Here is a 27,223-nt window from a genome sequence, read left to right as displayed (position 1 = left end):
GCCATTCTAACAGCTGAAAGGATTGAGAAAGACCGTACTTCCCAGAGATGGTGTTTGACCTTCATCATGAAAGCAGAAAGGCTTTCTCCATGGTGGAAGTAAGGAGGGTGCATCCCAGGCCTGAGAATCAGCCAGGGCAAAGACATGGAGACAGAAGATGGAGTAAGAGAAACTTAGGGAAGATCAGTTTGGCACAGTGTGCAAGGGGAAGTAATATATAATAAGGATATAAGGATAAATTGGAGCAAGGTTGTGAAGAGCTATACCACCTAAACAGAGGAGGCAACAGGAAGTCATTGGAAGGTATTGAGTAGGGCAGTGACATGGTCAGATTTGTGTTTAAGAAAATTCATTTTGTGGAGAATGGTTTGAAAGTGGGGAGAGTCTTGTGTCAGGGAGACGAGTTAGGAGGCCTTTACAATAACCTAGGTGACCGATTAATGAGGATCTAGACTAAGGGGATAGCTGCCTGGATAGTTAGAAGGGGTTGGATGCATGAGATGTTGTAAAAGTTGAAATAGTAAGATTTAGCAATTGATTGCCTATATAGGGTGAAGGGAAAGTAAAGGTTTGGGGTTAATGTCAGCATTGCAAACCCCAGAGAAAATAAACATGGGATTACAAAGGAAACCAGTTATGTTTAAATAGTTATCAACATACCACCCCCCCCAAAAAAAAACCTGAAACAACCCTCCCCCAAAACAAAGCCATGGGCCTATAATGTAAGAATGTCTGTCATAAAAGTTATTTAGTATTACCCTTCATTGTACAAGATCACGAAGGTATTATGTGGCCAGTATTTGGACCCAGCTCTTTGGACTCAGAACATAACATCCTTTTCCTCCACAGACTTCTCAAGGCAACCCTTCCCCCACTTCTCAGCTGAGAACCTTGCCTCATATATCCCTGAAAAACTTGAGGCCATTGGCTGAGAGCTCCATCTTTTCTTATCCTCCTTATCCCACGTCAGTCAGAGGTCTTACTCTACCATCTCCTCCACCTTTCTCTCAATCAAAGAGGTATCCCTTTCCTTGCCAAGGCAAACCCTTCCACATTGCGCAAATGACCCCATTCCACCATGACTTCTATTCCAACAGATTGCTCCCTCTATTATCCCCACTTTCTCACTAATCTTCCATTTCTCCCTGTCCACTAGCTACTTCCCAACTGCCTACAAATATGCCTGTGTCTCCCCCATCATCAAAAAGCCCTCACCCAATGCTCACTAGCTATCATCCTCTATCTCTCCTCCTTTGATGACTCAACTCTTTGGGAAGGTCAACTGACGCCTCTACTTCTTCTCACTCTCTTCTTCATTCTCTTTGATTTAGATTTCCAGCATTATGATTCCATTGAAACGGCTCTCTTCAAAGTTATCTCTTAGCTGCCAAATCTGATGCCTCTTTCTCAACGTCCATCCTTTTTTGACTTCTGCAGCCTTTGATACAACTGTTCATTATCTTCCTGATACTCTCTTCCCAGTAGTTTTTCCTAACACTACTCTCTCCTGCTTCTCCTCTTACCCATCCAATTTCTCCTCAGTCTCCTTTGCTGGATCTTCAGGTCACAACTCCTAAGCATGGGTATCTCGCAGGACTGTCCTGGGCCCTCGTCTCTTTCTCTCTGCTATTTCCCTTCGTGATCTCATCACCTCCAACACATTCAGTGATCACTATGTAGATGATTCTCAAATCTCTTTTTCCAGCCCTAACCTCACTTTTGATCTCCAGTCTTGAATCTCCAACTGCCTTTCAGCTATCTCAAACTGGATTCCAATAGATGTTTTAAATTCGTGTCCAAAATTGAACTCATTTCCTCTCTCATCCTCCAAACTTTCCTATTCCTGTTGAGGGTATTGCCATCCTCCTAGTCACCCAGTTCCACAAACCATCTCACTCTCATCCCTTATATCTAACTTGCTGCCAAGTCTTGTATGTGCCTCCTTCTCTCTTTGATGCTGCCACCACCCTGGAACAAGCCTTCATCGACTTACACTTGGGCTATTAGGATAGCCTGCTGCTGGTTTTCCTGCCTCAGCATTTCTCTGTTCCAGTCCATCACCCAACTCAGTTATCAAAGTGTTCTTAAAGCACAAGTCTAACCTCATCACCCCTCTATTCAGTAAACTCAAGTGGGTCCCCATCACCTCTAGGATCAAATGTAGAATCCTCTGTTTGGTTCTTAATGTCCTTTATATCCTGGCCTCTTCCCTACTGTTCCAGTATTCTTGTGGCTTACTCCTCTCTACACTGGCATCCGTGCTGTTCCTTGCCTGATTCTGACCTTTTTGACTGGCAGTCCCCCATGCCTAGAACCCTCTTCCTTTTCATTTTTGCCACTTGGCTTTTCTGGCTTCCTCCAAGTCCCAACTAAAATGTCATCCTATACAAGAAGCCTTTCCTAGTCCCCTTTAATGCTATTGCCTTCTCTTTGACATTACCTCCCATTTGCACCATCTATATCTTGTTTGTACCTACTTGTTTGTATTAGACTGTAAGCTCCTGGAGAGCAGGTGCTGTTTTTGCCTTTCTAGCACTTGGCACCATGTCTGGCATGTGATAGGTGCTTAATAAATGTTTGTTGGCCTGACTCAAGGGACATTCCTCTGGTGGATTAAAAGGTAGGGAATAAAGGGGATAAAAGAGCAATCAGAATACTAGTCTGTAGTGATATCTGAAAAGGGAACAAACACAACTGGCTTGAGCTCTACCCAGTCCCAGGTAAATCTAGTAGTTTAAAAGTGTGTGCCATGGAATGAAAAGGTCTGGGAAGCATTTGTTATTGTTGTTGTTGTTGTTTTTTTAGTGAGGCAATTGGGGTTAGGTGACTTGCCCAGGGTCACACAGCTAGTAAGTGTTAAGTGTCTGAGGCCAGATTTGAACTCAGGTCCTCCTGACTCCAGGGCCAGTGCTCTATCCACTGCGCCGCCTAGCTGCCCTATTGTTGTTTTTAAGGTGCTTTCTCTTTGACCTTGCAGATTTGAAGGTTGAATTGAGCAGAGTTAGGACGAGACTGTAGGGGCCTGCATGAAATCATCTTGAATTGGCAAGTTTGATTCTTCAGGAAGTTGTTGTTCAGCCACCCACATAGACCTCTCCCCAGCCGTCTTTCCTTTTCCCCACAAAGAGAAAAAGAAACCTAATTTTAACCAATCGTTTTGACTGGAGATTGTGACCCTCTGGTTTACTCCCCGTGTTCAGGGCTAAGATATCGGGGAAGAGCAATCTCTCAGTGTTATCATTAGAGTTGTTAAGGGGTGGCTCTTTTCCCTTCTCAGTTTCTATGGGAGATTCAACTCCTGCTGTTCCCATCCTGGATCAAGAAACCAGTTTGCTCTGGCTGCCCAAAGCTCCCCACTGGCTGCATTCTTGCCCATGAGCTCATTGTTTTGGCTTCTGTGTTTGCTCCTATCCACAGCAGTGGCAAAGGGCCCAGCCAGGGCCCCCAACTAGCTGGGGCTGCATTCCTTTCAGTATTCCCCGCCCCCCCCCATCCTTCCTACCCACCCACCCCCATCACGTGGTCCAGTGTGTTATGTATGTGTGTTTGTCAAAGCTTGCCTGGGACAAGGTGTACAGGGTAAGAGGAGCCAAGGACCCAGACAAGGAAAAGAATGTTGGGCTTTATCTAGGTCCAGAATCCTGACTGATTCCCTTTTTTTTGTTTGTTTTTTTTGGTTTTGAAGTCAGCATCCTCTGTCTTTTGCCCCCTCTACTCCCACCCTCACTTAACTCGTGCTCTGTTGTATCATCTGGTTCACTCATAGCAGGAACAAAGTACATATATAACTTCTTCAATCTGCCCCTTCTTCTCCCTCGACCTACAAATCTATTCAGATTTTCTCAACCTCCAGTTGCTTTTTCTTTCTTGGTCTGAAACAGTTTCTGAAAATACAGGTTTCATAGTTCTGGCTCTTCTGTTCCCACTCAGACTGGTAAGGGATGTTTGCCCATGGAAAAAAAATGTCACATCTCTTTAATAAATACCTTGTTTTTGAATCATGCCCCCCCCAACCTAGCATGAAGTCTTTGCTCAGGTCTTGTTTGGGACCTCTTTTGGAGGGTAGGCAGATCTCTTTGGGGCTTGGGAAGGGGCAGTAGGAGTGTGTCTTTCAATGACCACTAATTTAAAAAATCACTTATGCCCCCAAGATGTCAGAGCCAATGAGTTTGGACGATATAGTATAAACATCCTTAATATACAACATGAGGGGGTGGGGCTCGGAACCCTAAGGTGCTTTCCAACTTTAAAGCCCTCATCCATGACCCCTCTCTCTACGGGCCCCTCCCTGGTTTAGAGTAGAGAAACAGCTGGGTAGCTGGGAAAGAACAGCTGTTAGCTTCGAGGCTTTGTTGCTGCTGATCATTGTTTGTTGATTTCCGTTCAGTTCAGTCTTAAGGCTCAGGTGGGGAGTGCAGCAGATGAAGGGTGCCCAGCCAGTAGGCAGCAGGAGAGCTCTCTTACTGCCCGGTGAGGTTTTGAATGCTTGCCTTGCTCTCAAGCAGCAAACAGCCCCAACCTCATGAGGAACAGCCGGCCGGGGCTGTGGGAGGTGACGTTTCATCTATTCTCAGAAATCCCTGATGAGATAGAAGCCAAGAAATACCACAGAGGAAGAAGAGGGAAATAGTGTGTTGAAATGACTTTTGTCTGAAATGAGCTTTTAGTTTTACAGATAGCTGCTTTCCTGGGGAAGGGGGCTGGGAGGAACAGAAGAAAAGAAACTGTCAGTTCTTTTCCACAAAGGAAGAGCTGAGGTCCTTCCTCTCTCCCCTACCCACCCCATAGACCTCCAGAGATCAGTGGATTTCTGTTTGGAAGCAAGATAAAGCATCAAGAGGATGTAAATGTTGTTGACTGTGTCAGGACATAGAGGCAGCTAGCTAAATCACATAGTGGATTGAGCACTGGGCCTGGAGTCAGGAAGACCTGAGTTCAAATGTGATCTCGGATAATAGCTATGTGAACCTGGGTAAGTCACTTAAAACTCTCTCAGTCCCAGTTTCCTCATCTGTAAAATGAAGATAATAATAGCACCTACCTCCCAGGGTTATAAAGATAAAATTAAATAATACTTGGTAAAAAGCTTGGCAGATCTTAAAGGGTTCTATAAAATGCTAGCCATTATTAATAAAGCACAGTGAAGAACCAATAATCATCAAAGCTCACATTTTTCCAGTGCTTTAAAAAGAAGTACTTCTACAACGATCCTTTGGGGTAGGTATTGCTGTTGTCGTGTCTGACTCTTCGTGACCCCATTTTGCGGTTTTCTTGGCAAAGGCACTAGAGTGGTTTGCCATTTCCTTCTCTAGCTCATTTGATGGATGAGAAAACAAACAGGGTTAAATGACTTGCCCAGGGTCACACAGCTAGTAAGTATCTGAGGCTGTAATTGAATTCAAGTCCCCCTGACTCCAGGCACAGTGATCTATCTACCATGCCACCTTGCTACCCCGTGCCATGAGATAGGTAGCACACATATTATCATAATCTCATTTTGCAAATTAGGAAATTGAAGCTCAGAAAGGTTGTGACTTGTCTTGTGGAAGAGCAGGGATCTTGCTATAGGTCTTATACAGTGTCTTGTACTACTCCCTAGATTTCCTCATCTGTCAATGAAAATAATAATAAATAGGTTTCCTACCTCAGAGGGTAATTGGGAGGATCAAACGAAATAGTTGACTTAAAATTTAAAAGCACTACATAAATAAGGCATTATTAAGGTATCCTCTTTGGCGGTGAGTTACTTTCCTATGCATAAATTCCCGAGAGATATTAGTTCCACCAAGGGATGGCATAGCAAGAAGTATAAGAAGTCGATAAACCAGCTCCTAGACAATCATTAAGTCAGTCAGGTGCTTTGGGGCTAAATTTGAGAAGACCCTCATTCTACAATAGGGTGATTCTACTAACTTTTCTCTCACTCTCTTCTTAATCCTTTATAATCCAGTTTCTGATCTCATCATTCCACTAAAACTGTTCTCCAAAGTTACCAGTGATCTCCTAAATTGTCAAAAACAATGGCCTTGGGGTAGCTAGGTGGCACAGTGGATAGAGCACTGGCCCTGGATCCAAGAGTACCTGAGTTCAAATCCAGCCTCAGACACTTAACACTTACTAGCTGTGTGACCCTGGGCAAGTCACTTAACCCCAATTGCCTCACTAAAAAAAACAAAACAAAAAACCAAAAAAACCCCACAAAAAACAATGGCCTTGGGCAGCTAGGTGGTGGAGTGGAAAAAGCACAGGCCCTGTATTCAGGAGGACCTGAGTTCAAATCCAGACTCAGACACTTGACAGTTGCTAGCTGTGTAGCCTTGGGCAAGTCATTTAACCCTTATTGCCGGGCAAAAAAACTTAAAAAATAACCCCTCCCCGAAAAAAACAACAAGAATGGCCTTTTCTCAAACCTCAATTCTTCTTTCTCTGGTGCAGGCCTTCATCACCTAATGCCTGGACTCAAGTCTCTCCCCAGTCCAGCACAGTGTCATCCCCCTACTCAGTAAACCCCAGTGGTTCCCTATTGCTTCCAGGATCAAATACAAAATGCTCTGTTTGCATTCAAAACCCTTTATAACCTTAGTCCCCTCCTACCTCTCCAGTCTTCTTCCACCTTACTCCCTGCTATGTACTCTTTGATCCTGTGACCCTGGTCTCCTGGTTGTTCCACAAACAGGACACTCCCATCTCTCACCCCTGGGCATTTTTTCTGGCTCTCCCCCAAGCCTGAAAAACTCTCCCCTCTCATTTCAGCCTAGTGGCCTCTTTTAAAGTCCCAACTAGAATCCCATCTACAAGAAGCCTTTCCCAAGCCCTCTTACTTCTACTGTCTTGCCTCTGCTAATTATTTCCTCTTTGCCTTGTGTGTAGCTTGTTGGTACATATTTGTTTGCTTGTTGTCCTTGAGGGCAGGGACTGACTTTTGCCTTTTTTTTGTATCCCCAGCATTTAGCAAAAGTGCCTGAAACATAGTAGGTTCTTCATAAATGTTTATTGATTGATTAATTCTTGATCTGTCTATAGGCTTTGATATTATTGATCACCCCCCTTCTTGATTCTCTTCTCTAGATTTCTGGGACACCGCTTTCTCCTAGATCTCCTTCTACCTATCAGGCCACTCCTTCTCAGTCTTAGCTGGATCTTCATCCAGGTCAGGTCCACTAACTATGAATGTTCCCCAGGGTTCTGTCCTGGACCCTCCCTTCTTCTCCCTTTGTACTACTTCACTTGATGCTCTCATCAGCTCTCGTGGATTAAATCATCTCTGTGCTAATGATTCTCATATCTACCTATCTGACCTCCAGTCACACACTTCCACCTGCCTTTCAGGTGAACTGCACATCTTAAACTCAACATGTCCAAAACTGAACTCATTATCTTACTCCTTCTTTCTTCTATGACTTTGGAGGGCGTTACCATCCTCCTAATCCTCCAGACTCTTGTAGTCATCCTTGACTCATCTCTGTCTCTCAGTAACCACCTTCCAGTCTTCCAGTACAGTGGATAGAGCACTGGCCCTGAAGTTGGGAGGACCTGAGTTCAAATCTCACCTCAGATACTCACTAGTTGTATGACCCTGGGTAAGTCACTTAACCCCAATTGCCTTAAACAGCCGGGGCCATCTCTAGTCATCCTGATATATGTCTTGCCACTGGACCCAGATGGTTCTAGAGAAGATGAGACTGGTGACTTGGCACATCCCTCCCTCACTTAAATCCAAGTCATGACATCTGTCATGGTCCTCTTCGGGAATGAAGGACACACAACAACCACCTGCCTTCCCATATCCAGTTTGTCACCAAGGCCTGCTGATTTCACCTTTGTAGCACCTTGCCTCCTCTGACACTGCCACCACTCTGGTGCAGGCCCTCATCACCTCACAGCTGGACTACTGCACTACTCTGCTGGTGGTCTCTCCCCACTCCAATGTATCCTCTATTCAGCCGATAAAACACAAGTCTGACCACTCCCCCCCACCTCCATCCCCCGCTCAATAAACACCTTCTCATCGTCCATAACAACTACAAAATCCTCTGTTTGGCAAAGTCCTTCATAACCTATCCACCCCCACCTCTATCCCTATCCCCAGCCTTTCCAGTCTTCTCATACCCTGCTCCCTGACACACTGGCCTCCATGTTGTTCCTCAAATGGGATGCTCCATCTCTCAACTCCAGGTATGTTCTCTGATGGTCTCCCTGCCTTGAATGCTCACTTTGTCCGTCTCTGCCTCCTGGCTTCCCTGGAATCCCAACTAAAATCCCAACCCCTCTTAATTTTAGCATTTTTCCTCTGTTATTTCCTATTTATCCTATCTATCTATTGATCTATCTATCGATCTGTCAATCAATCTATCTATTGATCGATCTGTCTATCTGTATATATGTCTTTTGAATATGTTTGTTTGTTTCTTGATACCCCCATAAGATTGGGAGCCCCTCAAGGGCAGGGACTTTCTTTTTCCTCTTTTTGTATTTCTGGCCCTTTGCACAGTGCCTGGTATATAGCTGGAACTCAAATGTGCTAATTGACTGACTGACCTTGTTTTCTGCTCTCATCCTCCCTGATTTCTCTTCAGCATTTGACAATGAAATTACTTCTGGTTACTGTACTCCCTTTGTTTCTCTCACACTGCACTTTTCATCTGTTGATATAATGATGGGATATTGGAAGGTTTTGTTTTTAAATTTGATTCTGTTAATAATTTCCTATTGTTGAACCATTTTTGCCTCCCTGGCATAAATATAGCTTGATTGTAGTAGATAATTTTTTGGTATAACTGCTAGGGTCTTTTGTTGGGGTTGGGGGAGGAAGCTAGGCAGCTCAGTGGATAGAGCATTGGGTCAGCAGTCAGGAAGACCTGAGTTCAAATCTGGCTTGAGACACTAACTTAGCTGTGTGACCCTGGGCAAGTCACTTAACCTTCCTTTGCCTTAATACACTGCAGAAGGAAATGACAAACCATTCCAGAATCTTTGCCAAGAAAATTCCATGTACGGTATCAGCCTGCTATGGTCACAGAGAGCTGGCCATGACTGAACAACAATAGGGTCTTTTTTTGGCCATGATTTGGAAAAATTTTGCATAGATACTAATGATACTGGTTTTTAGTTCTCTCCTTGCTTTCCTTTCCTGGTTCAGGCACCAGGATTATCTTTGTCTCATAAGAGAAGTCACAACATATGTTTATATTTCTTCTCCTATTTCTCTGACCATTCTTTCTCTGGCTCCTTATTCTCTTCCTACTCTTTAAAGTGGGTATCCCCCAAGGGTCTGCTCTTGGTCTTTTTTTTCTCTCTCTTAACCCTTTCCCTTGGTGTACACATCCATTCTACTGGGTTCAGGATGGCCTCCTGATAGATGGCTACCATTTTCATCTTCACCACCAACTCTTCCCTAGAGCCCCAAGATGCCTCTTTCCAGTCGTCTGCCACGACTTCAAACTCAACATTTCCATGACTGAACTTAACACTCCCTGTAAAACTTGTCCTTACCCTGAAAGTCAATATTTTTATTGGTGGCACTGCCATCCTCCCCTCCACTCAGGATCTTAACCTCACAAGTTGTCCTTCCCACTTTCCGTTTCCTCATCTCCTTCTCTCAAGGTGCCAAGTCCAACAATTTAAACTTTATTCTTACAATCTTTCTCCCATCTATTCCTCTCTCCACTTCTAAAAACCACTCCAGGGTAGGCCCTCCTCTTTTCTCTTGTAGACTATTGAGGCAGCCTCCTCAGTGGTCTGTCTTCCAGTCCATTCCTTTCTAATCTGCCTGAAGGTGTGGTCCAGTGGAAGCAGCACTGGGTCTGTAGACCTGGGTTCAAATTCCAGCTCTGCTACTACCTGGGTGACCTGGGACAAGTAATAACATCTTCGGGTTTGGTTTCCTCATCCGTGTGATTCACTCTTCCACAGTGTTGCTCCAAATCATCATTTTACTCGACCATATTCTATATATCACTTGATGAAAAACCCTTGGTGGGGGGGCAGCTAGGTGGCACAGTGGATAAAGCACCAGCCCTGGATTCAGGAGTACCTGAGTTCAAATCCGGCCTCAGACACTTGACACTTACTAGCTGTGTGACCCTGGGCAAGTCACTTAACCCTCATTGCCCTGAAAAAACAAAAACCCTTGGTGGTTCCCTACTGTCTGCCAAATAAATAAATAACTCTTTATGTTTGTTATTCAAGGCTCTCCACAGGCTAGGTCCAGTTTGCCTTTCCAAACTCTTTAGCCAAACTAGGCCATTTGTCATCCCATATCTTTGGCTAACACCATCTCTATTCAGTGAAGCCCTTCCCTTCCTTCAAAGCAAAACCTAGGTTGCTTTTTCATCTACTTTTACCATTCTCCAGGCCCCTTCCTCCCCCCAAAAATGATCTTTCTCTCCTCAGATTTCTCATAGGCTTTGCCTAACTCCTCCTTTGCACTTAATACAACATTTCTTTATCAGCTTTTGGCATATTTGTCTTACCCTCCACCTAGTTTGTAAATTCCTCAATATTGAAGTCTGTATTCTATCTTTGTATCCTTATATAGTAAGTGCATAATTAATGTGAATGTAATGAATTGAATAATGGCCTAAAATTTGCTCCTGGGTTGCATTTCTGTAGCCAAAGTGAGGACAAACAAGACTTTCCTAGCCAGGTAAGATCAGAAGTGCAGCCAGATGGGAAAATACCTTAACCAAAGAAGGCCCTGTGTTCTTTCTGTAGCTTCTCTACCTGGAGCCTCTCTATCTGGAGCCCCTTTGTAGCAGCGCCAGAGTCATGGAGGCAGAGCTGGTCCTGGCAAGGCGCTGGTCTTCCTAGCTCCACGCCTCCGTCCAGTTTTCTACCCCCAGAGCTAAATGTGACAGAGTGCAGTTCATTATGTGGTAAAAGTGGCAGCAACGAGCTGGAGAGAGACCAGAGATGAAAGAAGGAAGGAAGGAGAACAGCTAGGCCCAGGGGCAGATTGTCACAGAAACTTGGGGAACTGCATCTTTGAAAAGACAAGGGATAGGCCTGGGAACATCCCTTCATCATCATCCTACTAGTTTAGACTAGGCTCTCTGAGGCACTCCCTGTGTTTGAGACTGAGCCCCACCCCAGCTCTCTTTCTAAGTAAAACAGAGATCCATCCACCTCTCAGTGTTTGCTGTGGGGCTTTGGCTAGTCCAGCTTCTCTGGGCTTCCTTACTTCCATCTGTGAAATGAAAGGGTTCCAAATCCCCTGACGTGGTTTACTCTCTCCCCAGTGAAACCTTCCCCTCAAGGAGACCCTCCAGAAGTCATCCCATCTTTCCTCTTTCTTTCTTTTTCTTTTTTGTGGGGCAATGAGGGTTAAGTGACTTGCCCAGGGTCACACAGCTAGTTAGTGTCAAGTGTCTGAGGTCGGATTTGAACTCAGGTCCTCCTGAATCCAGGGCTGGTGCTTTATCCACTTGGCCACCTAGATGCCCCTATCCCATCATTTCCATAACTTCTGAAGCTTCTTCCCCAGGCGGCACGGGCAGATTTCTCTGGGACGCAGCTTTTCTTCGGCCCCTTCACCCTGCTAGTGTCTGGTTCGCACTAAATGCATTCTTTCTGTTGGCAGTTGGTGTCAGGTCTCACTCTGACTTCACTGGAAATTCCTGCCCTGACTTCCCTCTTCCTCTAAGGCTAGGGGCTAGATGCTAGACTTGGAAGCAGGACACTTGCTGGTGCAGAATACAGTTTTCAGAATTGATCTGAGCTATTTCTCTTATTGACAAATTCAGATTCAGGTACTTTACCAAGGCATTCTAGTTCCTGGAAGTGCTCGCTCTCTCTCTCTCTCTCTCTCTCTCTCTCTCTCTCTCTCTCTCTCTCTCTCTCTCTCTCTCTCTCTCTCTCTCTCTCTCTCTCGGAAAGGGTGCTTTATTTAAAAAAAAAAAAAAAGGAAGAAAAAAAGCCTCTCACCACCTGCCAAGGACAGACACGGCCCTCCCCCCATCCCACTGTCACTGTACCCTTTGGCCTACCCCTCCCCCCTTACAGGAAGAGCAGTACTCAGGGGGAGCACAAGCAGGAACTCTGCTCCTAACCACCCCACCCCGCTTCAATCCAGGTAGTTTCTCCTAGAGGTGAAGAGAAGGCTCCCTAGCATATTTGGCCTGACACAGTTGACATTTCCTATTGCTGCTTGCTAAATGGAGAAGTCTAGGTGATGAGTAGAACTAGTTGGGGGAGGGAGAGGGAAGTGAAAGCTGATCGGGTTGGGGGAAGGGAGGTGATGGAGCTACCCCAAATCTTCCACTCGGGTAGACCAAGCTCCTCCTCCTGAATCAAGTGGACCCAGATCCCCCAACCCTAGATCCTTGGCAGCATGGCGAGGGTTGCTTGGATCAGCACCTTTGTTGAAGTTTAATTTCTGGTGGGGGGGTGGGGAAGAGGTCGGATCTGAATAAGGTGAGGGGTAGGCTCCCTCCTCCCCCCTCCAGCTGTGGGCACCTGCTCTCTTGGGACGCCCAGGGGCTGGGGGTTCCCCCAAAAGCTAAGTTTAGCCCCAAGGCTCCTGCCCAGCTGAATGTTTACCCAGGGGAAGAAGGGAGGCCTGGGGGGGAGGGGCATGGGAATCCTGGCCTAGGCCTAGTTGGGCTCCTCCAGCCTCACCCCGTCTATCTACATATACTTGAACCACAACCCCCCACACCCTCTGACCACCTCCTTTTCCTACAAGACACACCGGAAGAGCTGCACGCAGCAAGCAGTAGACATATAAAAATCAACCTTGAACAGCTATACATTTGAATTTGCCCTGGCACATTCCTTCCTATGGACTTCCAAGAATGTCTCCAGGCCTTCTCCAGATCTTTCCCTAGATACCTGGGGATCCTCCACTCCATCTCTCAGCTTCCTCTCTCACAGGATTTTTTCTCAAGGTTGGGGGAGAGGAGGATCAAGGGTCAGCGAAGTGGTGTCTGAATGCATTACTTCCCATCCCCCCCTTTCCCCCCTGCCTTCATCGGAGACTAAAGGAAGTCGGGTAGTTGCTTAAGATGCAGTTCCATTTCCCCTTCCAGAAAGTTCTGATGTAGTTGCAGTGACCTCTCTGCTGACCCTTAGGGACCAGAGACCCGTGTAGACATCCTGGCTCAAAAACTGATGTTTGAGTGCATGCATGCCATGCATGCGTGTGTGTGCACATGCGTGTGTGTGGTCCGAGGTTAGCAAACCTCTGGAGAGCCCAGCGCCCCCAAAGGCCAGCTCTTCCCTAGGCAGAGTCCAGCAGCACTGGGTGAGCTCGAGAAAAGGCGAGCCCGAGCAGGGGGAGCCCTGAGAGGGGCCGCGGTGACTTTCCCCACTTGCGATTGGTTCCCCCGTCTTAGGCCAAACCCCAAACCTGCCCAGCAACAACCTCAAAAGGCACAGAGGGGGGCGGCCCCCACAGAAGGGAAGTCAGCTGAGCCAGATACCCAGCCCAGCCCGGCCCAGCTCTTCCAGGAATTGGCAGGGAGGGGCCTCGAGCCCCTTTCACCCCGCCCTCTGGACGCTGGCCCTGGTGGCTTTACAGGAGACTGGGGAGGGGGGGCCCTCCCCTTTATCGGAGACTCTGCCTTACTTCTCTCCCCCCACCTCCCCTCCATGATGCCTGCTGGGTACTCGGCACCACCTGTTAGGTATCTCCCCTTGGGGCTAGGTGGGGGTGGAGGCCCCGTTTTTTTTGCTTCATTTCACCCCACCCTAGGCTAAAGCTGTTTTCATTTTAGCTCCCTTTGACCTCTAAAGATCTTAGGCACACCCCAACCAGAGAAGGTCCAGGTCCTCCCTTGGAGGGAGTATCTGAGGGGCAGGTGGAACAGCAATGTCTTCTGCCTTGTGTTTTCCACCATGCCTAGCACTGTGCTGAAGGGTGCATGGATGAGAGGTTCCATTCCTGGTGGGGCTGAGCCAGAAACACTTGGCTCAGAGAGGAAGAAGGGGGAGCTGTGGCCCTGGGCCCTGCCATCTTTATTAGCACCTATGCTTGCAGCACTCCCCGGCCCCCAGCAGAAGTGAGGTCCCAGACCCCCCAGATTCACAGGGGGGGAGAGGGTGTGCTAAGATCTGGCTCCTCTCTCCCCATCCCCCCAGACTATTTACCTTGAGAGCAGGAAGGGGGTGGGGAGGGTGGTGAGACAGCACTAAGGAATGTGCCTTTGGCAGAACATCCAGTACAGTAACTGGGCCTGGTCCCTCCCTCTGTCCCTCCCCCAGGCCCCCTCAAGCCCCACCATGCCCTCGCTCCACCCAATCCTGGTTCAAGAGGGGTACGAAGGGCATTGAGCCCTCAGCCCGGGCCTGGCTGCTCTGATGGGCTTTCATAGGCTTCAGGACAGTTAGGCAGGCTGGGGGGGGGGGGAAGGGGGCCCCAAAGGGGCCAGCCCAGAGCACATGGACCAAGGGACAGCTACCCAGAGGGGAAAACCAAAGACTGAAAGAGAAGAGAGAAAAGCAGGACTTTTTTTTTTGGTAATGTCCCATAAGAAATGACAGGAAAACCCTGCAGGCCAGGCCTGGTGTTTTCCCTGGGAGCCCAGGACCCAGGAACCCCAGCTTCCAATTTTAGAATTGGACAGGGCGACCTCTAGTGGCCAGACATTGAACTCTCAGAGCCTGAGGTCCGTTTCTGCTCCCCGCCTACTGTTGCCAAGTGAGCCGGGGTATCTGTCACCCAGGTGGGGTGGCCCATCCTACTGGCTACCCAGCCTTCAACCCTCTCCAGGCAGTTGCTCCCTTCCCCACCCTCCATCCTGACTTCACCCTGGCTGGGAGCCCCGCATGACTGGGTTCCCCTGAGGACAATGAAGAGCCTGTTTCATATTTATCACAGTCGTCTTTAATAAAAAATAAATTAGTTCTAGGGTGGGAACCATCCTAGGGTAGGGGCGGGGGCCCAGGGGTTAGTGCATTCTAATATGCAGCACACACTTCCCTCTTCCATGTCTTTACAAACCGGGCTAAACTGGTCCCTTCTTAGGGATGGTAGGGGGATGAAGGTGGTGGAAGGCAGAGTACTGAGGTTCACTTGTGCCCAGGAAATAAAGGGCACAGAGGGAGTGGAGGGAATGGGTGCTGGGGGTGAAGGCGGAGGGCTAAAGGTATGATTCAGGGCATGGAAAAGCGTACCATGGCAAGGTAAGCTTGGTTTGGGGAGCAGGGCTGCTGGAGGGACCTTCAAAGGGCCGCAATGAGCTTTTGTCTTGGTTCCGCCCAGTCGGAAGCGGTTCAGGGAAAAGGGCACTTCATCTATCCATCTGTCGTGGCCAGAGCACCAGTTTGCAGAAGTTACGGTCCCACCAGCAGCAGCACCCAGGGACACAGACACGAATAACATATATACACACACAATCACACAGGTACATGGACACCACCTCACACATTGTCACAGCCATCTCCCCACAACCTGTCAACTCTTGGCTCCCCAGACTCCTCCCGGGATAAATATAGAAGGTGCTGGTATTTCTCTGAGTGTCCCATGAGGCAGGTCAAGGGCAGGAAGGGGACAGAGTCCATGGGGCGGCTGGTGCTGGGGGGGATAACTGTAAGGGTCACTCCAGTCCCATCTCAGGCAGGTTCTGGGGGTGCCCTGTCTTGGATGTGGGCACAGGAACGGCAGCAAGTGGCTGTGTAGTAGGGGTAGACACAGAGGCGAGCCTGGACCACGAGGGGGCAGTGTGGGGAGTTGTCTTGGCAATGATCATCTAGGAAACAGGGATAAGCAGTGGGTCTAAGGAGGTCATGGGATGCTGTCCCCTCCTTAACGTTAATCTGTTCGTTTTGCTTCCTCTCTCTAGAGGCATCACTTTCCCCTCTTCCTTGTTCCTCCTCTTCTGTCTTCCATCCATCCGCCTCCCTCCCCTTGTCAATCCTTCCACCCATGCTGACTTACCTGGGTGCTGGGTACAGGGCTGATTGTTACACGGTCTTTTCCTGGAAGGCCGAAGGTTAGAAGGGCATCGAGTACCGAGAGTCTGGTTGGCAGTCAGACACTGGACTTCCCTCATCTGGACACCCCCCAGACAAGTCCTTGAACACTGGGAGCAAGGGATATGGGAGAGAGAAGAAACAATTCAGACCCTTCCCCCTACAACTCCTCCCATCAATCTCCCAGCTCCCTACCCATCTTTCTAAGGAGGAGGAGAGACAGGACCTGGGGGTACTATGAAGGGAGAGTCTGTAGAAAAGGGACTTGCCTACTCAAAGAGGAATGAAAGATACTAAAATTGAAGGAGTCAAGAATTTGGGGGTTTGATGGGCTGGGGACTTCCCAGAGAGCCAAAAAGATGACTAGAATGGATGGGGGTTCATTGCCCTTATTAAGGCCAATGGGGAGAGTGGTAGAGTCAGGGCTGATAGGGTTGGGGAAGAAGTAGGGCCACTCACTGTACTCCAGGGGGTGGAGAACCATCGGTCTTGGCAGCCATCCCCTTTGCAAGGTTGCAGGGTAGGTGGCTTGGGCCAATGGGTGCAGTTACCAGGAGAAGTGACATTGAATTCAGTTCCCAGTTTAGTCACACAGATCACATCTCTGCGCTGTGTCCCAGGGCCACACTCTGCAGAACACTGGAACCCCCCACAAATGAGAGCATACCCTTATTTCCACCCCAGGATCACCACTGGTGACCTTTTGTTCACCATGCCCATCTTGTGGCCCAACTTCCCAGACTCCCCCACTCACCTCACCCCAGGGCCCTGCGTACCACTGCCAGGTTGGCTCACAGGGCCCCAAGCTGCAGGCCCGCATATCAGGGGGACGGCTCCCTGGGGGGCAGCTCTTCCCTTTGCCCCCTAGCCCTTCTTCGCCAGTGCCTTGGGACTCTCCACTCCCCAAGCAGAGCACAGAGCGCCGCTGGATTCCTGTCCCACACTCAGCTGAGCACTGTTGGGAAGCAAGGCAAGGTCCTATGAGAAGGGATGGTATAGCAGAAGAATAGAGAGTAAGGAAAGGCCTGATTTGGGACAGATTATGGACTCTCTGATGACCTTGGGTTTGAAAAAACTGCCAAGGAATCTTATTTGGGAGTCTGAGAATGGCTTGGGTTCAGAGCACTTTGGGCCGTCTTGCATTGGTGGGCTCTCAGGATGAAGGGCTCTACCTTGGAGCTCCAGTCACTGTGGAACCAGGAGATGGTGCAGGGCCCCATGTTGCAAGCCTCTCTGCTGGGGGGTCTCGGAGGCCCAGACGTGCACTCCCGTTCACTTACTTCATCCCCATGGTTACCCACACATCTCACTTGCCGGCTCCGCTGGCCTCGACCACATCGAACAGAGCACTGGGGAAAATGGAGACGATCATCAGCAAAGAGATCTAGTGGATTCTCATGGCTAGACCTCCCCATCAGTCCTGCAACTCATCTGGCTTCCCACTAGAGTCTGTCTGTTCCCAGTCACTTATCTCTCTCTCCCTGTTGCTCACCTGTTTTCCAGCTCACCTGGCTCCAGGCAGAACGGACTTCCCAGTGGCCACAGAGCCTCAGCTGGCAAGTCTGGGTGACATTGGGCCGAGGGAGATGACTGCACCGCTCCAGGGGCACGGACGAGCCGCCCCCACCAAACTCCTGCCGACACCGGAGCTGGCGGTGCTGAGTGCCTGGGCCACAGGAACGGCTGCAGGAGGTCCATTCACCTGCCTCCCAGCTATGGACGTGGACATGGGAGGAGGGAGTAGGAAAGGAAAGGCAAAGACATGGGGGAGGGGGAAGGGTGGAGTCAGACAGGCAGAGCAGGAGATGTTCCCCAATGAGGGACGTGGTAACTCTGAGACACAGTAGGGATCTGGAGTCTTGGTATCATTTTGTTCTTTAAGGAAGCGAAGACAGGAGACTCGGGAAAGGACCCAGCTCATGTTCCCTCTTCCCCCTCTATGCAGCACTAAGAGTCCCTGATGTCTGCTCTTCCTGCCTTGGGGACCCCTGAGACGTGAAGAGTCCAGGAGAGGTCAGAAGATACTGCAGTAGGTGCCCCAGGGTCTGTGGGCCCATCCATACTCACTACGGGGGGCATGGAGGACCATGACACGGCTCTGGTGGCGTGGGTGGCCGGGCACCTAGGGCACAGCTTTCTTCATCCATTTCCTCTCCAGAATCTCGGGACACACAGTGGAAAAGTGGGCGCCAGACCCCTGGAGAAGGAATGAGGGAAGGGGACCAGATGACCTCCTAGTCTGGCATGTCACAAGGCAGAATGGTTTTGTTAGGATCCCAGGGTCTAACTTGGAGAGTTTAAGAAAGAGTGTTAGGGGGGCTGGGTTGAAGACCTAGAGTGGGTTTCAGGGATTGATAATGCCAGGGAGGGAGTTCTAAGGTTGAGGAATCAAGAGTTGTGGTTTGGATTGTGGGAGGGAGGGAGGTCTCACCTTTTCCACAGGATGCTGAGCACTCGGAATATCCCATTCGTTTCCAATATCCCGCTGAGGATGCCAGGGGAGGCCTGGGATGGGGTGGGGCAGGCTGAGGGGGAATCCGTACCTGACGCTGCAGAGTTCCTGGGGTCCGAGCTAATCGGGGAGGTGCTGGGGGCTCCAGTTTTAGACCCTCTGGGGGAAACTGAGTAGGCGCATTATGATCTGGCCGCTCTACTGGCTGCCCTAAAATCTCTCCCCTCTGCCTCTGCCCCCTTCTATTTCTTTCTTCTCCCCAGGGCTTCATGCCCTCACCAGACTGGTGTTGGGCAATAGGAGGTTCTTGAGTAGGGTCTCCAAGATTTGGAGAAGGTGAAGAGATGAGGTATTGGTAGGAGACACCAGAGTTTTCCTCTTGAAAGATCATCTAGGGGAGTAAAAGAGCAGGGAACTGTTGCTAGGGGAGCCCAAGGGATTGGAGTTATTCTGCTTCGGTTCCTCCCCAGACCCCAAAAGACCCTTTCCTGCAGGCCTTAACCCCACCGCTTCTCACAATTGTCAGCCTCCTTTACTACCTACTTACGTAGACATCCACAGGCTGTGTGGTGGGCCCTTCAGCTGTGAGACTCTCTCCTGTCCCTTCCTCCCTGGGGGGCCGAGTATACTGGAAGACAGTGCCCCCAGCAGTATAGGTCCCAGGGGGGTCAACAGCCCAGTTCCCATTAATGATGGACTTGCCCCCAGGACCACGAAGTGCTGTAAGAGGAATAAAAAGGGAGATCATTTTACCTCCCAAATTTCACTTCTCTCACTCATCTAAAGGATAATTTCCCCCAAATTATTTCCACTTTGATTCTTTAAGGTCAAACCATGCTTCTCTCTCCACCCCACCCCAGCCCGCCTCCACTATTTCTTCAGTGATGTAGAAATGGATGTGTGTGGCGGAACAAGGCAGAAATTTAGAGAAGTGTGGACAAGATAGATGGGGGGTGGGAGAAGAATTTTCACCAAGGTAGTTGGAGCTGGGTCGAAACTGAGCAATTTGTAACTGAGAGGCCCCGGCTGGGATTAGCAGGATCTTATGATAGCCCAGAAGACCCCCTCGATCAGTGAAGTTCCCCGAAACAAAGCGGCAAGTGGAATTATCTCCCCCACAGACACCACATCCATCTGGGCGTCTGCCAGAGCCAAGGATGCCGTCACAGCCAGGGCTCTGAGGAGGGAAGGGTGTACACAGGGGAGTCACAGGGGATACCCCCCACATACATACATGTACCCCCCTCCCCAGCCTAATCCCACTGAGAATCCCATAGCTCTCTGCACTCCAGTATTCTCCAGAGGACATATGGGAACTGTATCTTTTGTAGCTCCTTCTGTCTCCCACAAAAATGAAACTCTTCTCTTTGGGATTTTCATTTCTCCAGCCCTACCCACAGCCTTCCTCTCTGAAGTCTCAGATTTAGCAACCTCAGTGAATGGGTATGCATGGGATTAGCTAAGACCTCTGGCTGTCTCTAAAGCCTGCTTCTCCCCCCACCTCACCCCCAACCCCAGACCTTGGCTATCAGCTCCTCACCAGGCACTGTCCAGCCACACAGATGTCTGGGGCTCCGGGCTGGCAGGGAGTGCCATCTTGGACCTTCTCTGTGTGACGAACATAGAATCGGAAGCCACGGGGTCGGCAGTTCAGCTCACAGCGTTGGGAACCCTGGACTGGGGGGGGGCGGTGGTAGGATGAAGGGAAACATCATTTGGGGAGACACATCCAATGGATGCATCATGGAGTCAGCAAGGGGTTTGCCCGAGTTAGCTAAGAATCTATAAAGGCTATACCTACATCAGGATGGATCAAAGAAACTAGCTAAAAAGAAAGCAATTCTGAATTCTGGAGAATCATTTAAAGTTTGTCAAGGAATTAGGTCAGAGGGACCAATAAAGGAGCTTTGGAGAGGGGTGGTCACCTGAGATTAATCACGGTCATTTGAGGTCATATCTCGAGCACTTGGCTTTACTTAGGGTCAAATAAGCCTAGAAATGAATTTGGACTCTTTAGAAACACTCCAGTGAAACGTGGAGGGTAGCTGGGGTCATCTGAGGACATGCGGGGTCTACAAAGCAAGCCCCAACCTGCCAAGATTGCCCTTGCCATGCCCATTGTCTCAGGTTACAGCTACTCCACCTCTGGACACAGCTGAGCCAGCCAGAGGGGACAGTGGAACCACTCAGCCATGGCCGGCTAGATCCCCTTAGTATGACTCCATCAGCTTCTGGTTGCTTAAGCTTTTTCAAGATTAGGCATCATCCAGACCTAGCCTCCCCTAACACACACACACATGTACACACACACACACACAATTAGGCATCATTCAGACCTAGCCTCCCCTAAAACACACACACATGTACACACACACACACACACACACAATTATGCATCATACAGACCCAGCCTCCCCTAACACATACACACACACACACACACACACACACACACATGCACACACCCTTTTCCCTCCCTCCCTCCCTCCCTCCCTGGTCCTGGCAGAGACCTTTGAAGCACAAAGAGCCATCTATATATATCCTACCCCCCTTTCTGCCCCCACATTCCCCCAGCCACTCAGGCTATGTAAACAGCACAGACTGCCTGATGGGGAGGGAAAGACGGAAATTAAGGAATTCAGGGAAAGGGTATCCCCTTTCCCTGTCCTGTAGGGAAGGAGATTCTCCCTTACAGGCATATAATCCCTCAATCTAGCCTGGAAAGAGAGAAACTCAAAAGAAGGGATAACTGAGGCAGGAGATACATCTAGGAAAATATGCATGAACCAAGGATTTTCAGGGCTAAAAAGGGGCCAGTGTACAGCTTCCCCAATCTTGGGGTCCTGGGTTTCAGTGCTCACCCTCTGTGAAGGGTTCCCACTGGTAGAGCCGGCCCATAAATTCCTGAGGATCAAAGGCGGCACACTGTAGGGCCCGTGGATCCGGCTGTTCAGGGGGACATGGCTGAGGTTGGGAGAAACAGAATTGTCAGGGCTAAGAAAAAACAATAGGAGGGTAGCAGTCTGGGCTTGGGATAGAAGGGGTGGTTTGCAGGAGGAAAGAAGGAATCATAAGGCACAGTTGGCCTTCCCACAAAGACCTAGGGAGGGGTTTGAGAAAATGGTATGCCTACCAAGGAGGGAGTTTGGGCTCAGACACCAGGGTTTTCCACCCCCAGCACTTGATTAGATAAATTGGACCCGGGATACCAATCACACTCAGGACAGTTTCCCCCAGATTATTGGAGCACAGATTCAGTTTCTATGCAAACAAACCAGGAAGGCGTCTGGAGGCCTAGGTCCTGGGATCAGGCCAGGGCTCACCTTCTGGATGCAGGCTCGCAGTTGTTCGTTCTCTCCAGGGCAATTCAGGGCAGAGGCACTGGGGGCAAAGAGACTCCAGAGGGGACCTGAGTTGGGGCCAGAGCTATGTAAAGGCAGCCAACTCTCTGAATGGTGAGGGGGAGTTTCAACAACCTGTTGACGGGGGTTTCTGGGTGCCCACTGCTCTCTCCTTCTCTGATGACCTTGGCCTCGGCCCCGGGGGGCAGAGGAGGAAGGATGGGGGGATCTTCTCCATTCCGGTTCCACTTGTTGGGAATGGTGTGCTTTCTGTGGGTGGATCTGATTAAGGGAACTGCCTGTTCTGGGAGCTGGGGTCGGGGCAGACTTTGTTTTGGAGCTGGCTGTCTTCAGGGGTGTCTGTGTGACCAGAGACTTAACATCAGAGGGAGTTTCTGTCCCAGGACTCTGGGGGCTATAAAGGTTTTCCTCAGGGGGCAGTCCTGTAGAAGAGATCTGGGTTTGGGGGAGCTGAGTGCTGACAGGTGATTCCATCTTGACAGTCAGAGATTGGAAATCCTCTGTTTTAGAGTCTTGGAGGAGCTCTGTGTATGGAAATAGAGGCGGAGAGGCCTCATCACTGGGGAATTCAGTTTTGGGCAGTCTGTGTGGGTGCCTCCGGTTCCGATGTAGGGGCAGAGCGAAGGGAACTCTCCCATAGCCAAACATCCCTGGCTTAATGGGATCTCGAACCCGTGACCTAGGAAGTTGGTATGGTTACAAAGTTACAGTTCTGCCTACTTCCCCCACATAACTAATTGTCCTCTTCTGTTCCCCATTCTCATAATCAACCTCATTTCCTGGTCATGTCTTCTAGTTTCCTCTTGCTCTAAGGCTCACCTATTCCACTTTGCTGAGTTATATCCCGTCCAATTCCAACCTCATTTCCCTTACCTCCTTGAAGCTAAGCCCTCTCGAGCCTCCTCTTGTCCTACTTGGGACGGGAGGCCTCCTAGAGGCCCACTCCTTCCCCTTGGCTCTGGCTTGTAGAGGGGGAGGGTCTCCCTTGGGGGTTGGGGCCTGACATTCCGGGATCGAGCAGGCAAGGGCTCTGGATGGCGAGGTGGCCTGGGTGGTAGAGGCAACCCAGTCTGGAGTAAAGATGTAGACGACTGGCAGCTTCGGCTCCGGCGTTGTATCCCGAGCCCACAGGACTGGGAACAAAGGGCCCATGGACCCCAGGAACCCCAGATGCCCTCAGGGACTTTATTTTCCTCAGGACGCGTTTGTCGTGAGTGGCGAGGGGACACCTATTCAGGAAGAAAAAGAGGCAGCTCGAGGAGACTGGAGTAACAAACATGGGAATGGGGGGAAAGACTGGGGCATCAAATAGGGAAGGACCTGGGGGATTAGATGGGGTATGCAAAGGGCTCTAGGGTTCTAGAAAGGCTGGAGAGTAGGCAAAGCCTTCCAACCCCTTTACTGACCTTCTGGTCTAGGCTGAGTTGGGGAAGGAGCAGGAGCAGCACGAGAGGCAGTCTTAGTCTGAGGAGCCAGAGGCAGAGCAGGTAATCAAAGTCAGTAGCTAGAATTGAGGTCACAATCTTTCTTATGCAGGCTGTCCCAGAAGTCTCAGTGCAGTCTTTTTTTTTTTTTTTGGTGAGGCAATTGGGGTTAAGTGACTTGCCCAGGGTCACACAGCTAGTAAGTGTCAAGTGTCTGAGGCCAGATTTGAACTCAGGTCCTCCTGAATCCAGTGCCAGTGCTCTATCCACTGTGCCACCTCACTGCCCCTCAGTGCAGTCTTAAGCTGTAATATCTATGAAAACTCAAGCTTTACAAAAGCTTAAAACTGCACTATGACTTTTGGGACAGCCTGGCCCCCTACATCTGGACTTGTGGCTTCCCAGAAAACAGAAGGGATTACTTACCCATTCTTCTGTCCCTTCCATCTTCCTGCTTTTTTCTCCTGTACCTCCCAGGGATAGATCCCACTACCCTTTCCCATTTTCACCTCTTACCTGCTTGCCCATTTCTCCATTGTCCCCCTTAATTTCCCCACTTGTTTGAGTCTGGAGATAACACACTACTCAGAAATCTGGAAGGCTTAGGATTTGAAGAAAGACCTGAAAGGAAGGCAGGAATAAAGGTTACCTTGGACATTTCCCTTGACAACTGGAGCGGTTACATCCCCTCAATAAAAATATTCAAGGTTGAGGACAGAAGTTAGGACACATGATTCTCCTCCTCTCTGCCCCTATTTTGAGAGATTGGGACCACAGGCTTCTTTTTTTATTTTCCCCTTCAGTGTAACTCTTTTTTTTTTTTAGGGCAACTGGGGTTAAGTGACCTGCCCAGGGTCACACAGCTAGTAAGTGTTAAGTGTCTGAGGCCGGATTTGAACTCAGGTACTCCTGAATCCAGGGTCGGCACTCTATCCCCTGCACCACCTAGCTGCCCCCTCCCCTTCAGTGTAACTGAGGGTGAGCGTTTACCCCCAACATCCTGGTTTTCCCAGTCATCCCTTTTACCTTCTCCGGACTGTGCCCTCCCAAATACCTCAATACCCTGATTAATCTCCCTTTCCTAATCCCTGGTAACTGGTATTTCTATCCCAGCTCAAGTACCAAGCTCTGTCCATCAGGATTCCTCCTGCTCCCAGTCTACATTCTACATACCCACCTCAGTAGGTACCAAGGGCGGTACACACCACTGGGGTTCTCTCCTCTCAGGGGGTCTCTCCCTTTCATATCCTTTGGTTTCGTTTTCCCTTTGGCCTACAGGTGCAAAGATAAAAAAGCCTTTGTCTTTTTCTCATCTCCTGTTCAAACCGTAAATCAACTAAACTGGCTGAAGGTTTAAGTAGCAGTAGAGAATTTCTCCAGCTGGCTGTGAACTGACCCATAGCCCAGTCAATTCAGAAGGATTGTCTAGAATCAGTCATTCATCAGTTTGTCCAATGGTGATAATGTAGGTGCCACAATGAGAAATCCTGAGAGACAAAGACCTTTGGCTCTCCCCTTGTGGAAAGTCAGGAAGTCCTACCTAAAATCTAGTCTTGAACCTATTTCGACCAACAAGAGCTTTAACTCTGAGCCCTAGTGAAGCCTTGGATCTGCTACTCCTCTTTCTTGTTCCCTACCTCCCTCCTTTGCCTAGGCTCTGAGCCCTGGGCCCCCACCCCTGTTCTCAGTTCTGCTTTCCAGGAAAAAAAAAATGTTTCTGTTGGAGCTAAGAAGCACCCGGGAGAGGAGTCCAAGGGACCAAAAAGAAGATGGGCCAACCATGGGCTTAGGGAAAGAATGAAGGAGATCGACTTTGGATGGAGGTGCATAAAAAGGGTCTGTGCTCATCCTCACTGTTCCTCCCTGAAATTACCCACTGACTTGAAAATGTGGGGGAGGGAAATGACTGGTCAGACCAGAACTGGCTGGGGTCATCTCTGCCTGGGGCCTGGCAGCCCCTTCCTCCTTTCCCCAGGGGTTGGGCTGGCCCTGCTGAGGTCAGCAACAACGCCTATGGGGCAGGGGGCCACGATGGGGTTCCAGGCTGGGTGGATGAGAGAGGGTTTCATACTTTCCCATAAATGCCCATTTCTCTGCTTCCAGTCCTTTCCTCACCTAGGGAAGAGATAAGAGCCCACATCTTGAGGTAGAAAAGAGATGAGAACCCAACTGCCTTCCAATTGGAGGAGAAATGGCCTCTTTTGGATTTCTCTGTGTCTACTTTACTGCCACCCCAGGTCTATGCTTTTGACTCCCCAGGTCTCTACTTAGTACACATAATCCCATTCCTAGCTCGATTTGGCTCTGGCTGTTCCCAAGAGAAGTGGGGGCCAGGGGGGTGGGGGTGACGTGAGCTCCTGGGGCTTGGGCCAGGCCTGGCTCCCTCTCTGGAAAAGTCCCCGGCCCCACCCTCCCCAACACAGCTGGGCAGGGGGCCGATACCCCCCCCCCACACTTGCTGGGAGAGACAGATATAGAGGCAGTCTGTGCTCTGGTCAAACACTCTTTATTCCCCAGTCCTGGCCACGCGTCACTTGGTACCTATCTGCCCAACCTGGGGGGTTAACAGAGGTCAGAAGAGGTTTCCCTGATTGCAGAATGGACACTGCTATCTGACCATCCCTAACTGACCTGGGCTGTTTATGGCCACACCCCCTCCCCAGTCTAGTGGAGATCAAAGAGCAAACCAGAAACTTGGAGAAGAATGACCCTTTCACCCTTGTACTTCCTCCTAGGGTTTTTTGGAGATGTTGGGATGGAAAATGTGCTGATGGGGAGGGGGTGGTTGCATATTAATGTCCAATTTTCTTGAATACCCTTCCCCTTTTGCTCCCTTTTCCCTTCACAGTGTATTCCGCGCTCTTATCCAAGATGCCACCCTCAAGGGTCCGAGCCCAAATCCAAGATTGCCGGCCACCTGCATTCCTTCCCCCGCGCCCCCTATCAGTCCCTCAGAGCCAGAGTTCCAAGTCGGTCCAGAAACGAGTGCTAAGCCAGGAGTTGGGGGAACAGCACTGGCCCTGCCTGGAGTAAGGATGGAGAGAAGGAGCGCCGTGTGTGTATTACGGTGGTGACGGGGGCGGGGGGGCGCTGAATCTAACCACGGATAGGGAGGGGTTGGCTCCTTGTTCCGGGGAAGATAGAGGGTCCCCCCAAAAAGTTAGATGAAGAGCGCAGATACTCCGGAGCCGGGCTTGGGGGCGGGGCGCTCTAGGAAGGCGATCTAACGGGACTCCCGGGGGCAGCTGGCCGAGGGCAGCTGGGGTCGTACCTGCGCGCGGCTCCGCGGCCCCTCCGCGCTCGGGCTCCCCGTCCGATCTCCGCTCCACTCCTCCCCGGCCGCTCCGGCTCGGCCCCTGAGCCGGGCTCCCGGTCACTGGCGCCTCCAGCCCGGGCTCCGCCCCCGTCCGAGGCCCCTCCCTCGCTCCTCCCTCCGTCGGTCGGTCCGTCCCTCCCGCGTGGGGTCCCGCCCCAGCCAGCCGGCCCCAGCTGGGGGGCCCCCGCCACGAAAGGGCCTGGGTGCCTGGGCGGGACTCCGGCCCGCACTCCCGAACCCCCAACCCGGGGTCCGCACAACCGGAGAGAGCGTGGGCGGGGAGAGGTGGTCAGGCCCCTTCGGACGAGTCTGAAAAGGGCGATGCTCTGAGGCGCCTCGCCACTGTCTGGAATGGTGGACCCGCCCCAACTTCCTTTTTAAGGATGGACGGGACGGGTCTCAGGTCCCCGCCTCCACTTAGGTGCTGCCCTTGCCGCGGCAGCCCCCAGCACGGACTGTCCCTCGTACCCTTTTTCTGCCGCCTGGGGATGTCCCTGCGAAGACCCGCCAGCCCCGGCGGAGGCGCCGTGGGCGGGGGGGGGGGGCACCTGGGGAGTGATAGTTTGGGACAGCTACCGCACCTGGGCTGGAGCCTGGGGCCCTCGTGTGGCTCTCACCTGTGTGTGCATGGGGAGGCGGGGGTGAGACCCACGTGAGGCTGCGGAGAGACGCCGCGTTGGGTAGTTAGCTGGTTTTCCTTCTGGACTGTGAGGGTCGGAACCTTTTGCTCTCCCCCTCCTCCCCTCTCCTCCCCTCCTTC

General features: G+C 50.4%; 1 protein-coding gene across 5 annotated transcripts; it reads right to left on the bottom strand.

Moving 5' to 3' along the window:
- Positions 1-14,798: 14,798 nt before the first annotated feature.
- On the bottom strand, positions 14,799-26,571 carry ADAMTSL4 (ADAMTS like 4). Of its 5 annotated transcripts, none has more exons than XM_044005585.1 (18): positions 26,419-26,571; positions 24,321-24,419; positions 23,664-23,768; positions 23,130-23,187; positions 22,597-22,952; positions 21,685-22,402; positions 21,223-21,325; positions 19,902-20,038; positions 19,334-19,538; positions 18,909-19,081; positions 18,341-18,752; positions 17,977-18,106; positions 17,418-17,622; positions 17,082-17,258; positions 16,664-16,864; positions 16,369-16,548; positions 15,875-16,019; positions 14,799-15,686 (listed from the first exon to the last, which is right to left on the bottom strand). In XM_044005585.1, the coding sequence occupies exons 3-18, from the start codon at positions 23,681-23,683 to the stop codon at positions 15,550-15,552; spliced, it is 3,357 nt and encodes a 1,118-aa protein (XP_043861520.1). In that variant the 5' UTR covers positions 23,684-23,768; positions 24,321-24,419; positions 26,419-26,571; the 3' UTR covers positions 14,799-15,549. The 5 variants fall into 5 exon arrangements, with proteins under 5 accessions (XP_043861520.1, XP_043861518.1, XP_043861523.1 ...); XM_044005583.1 differs by having other exon boundaries at positions 24,325-24,419; XM_044005588.1 differs by having other exon boundaries at positions 18,641-18,752; positions 24,325-24,419.
- Positions 26,572-27,223: the final 652 nt, after the last annotated feature.

The sequence above is a fragment of the Dromiciops gliroides genome, chromosome 4 (assembly GCF_019393635.1).
Source record: "Dromiciops gliroides isolate mDroGli1 chromosome 4, mDroGli1.pri, whole genome shotgun sequence".
Lineage (NCBI taxonomy): Eukaryota > Metazoa > Chordata > Mammalia > Microbiotheria > Microbiotheriidae > Dromiciops > Dromiciops gliroides.
Note: the sequence above shows the minus strand (reverse complement) of the source record. Positions and strands in the feature narration are given on the sequence as shown.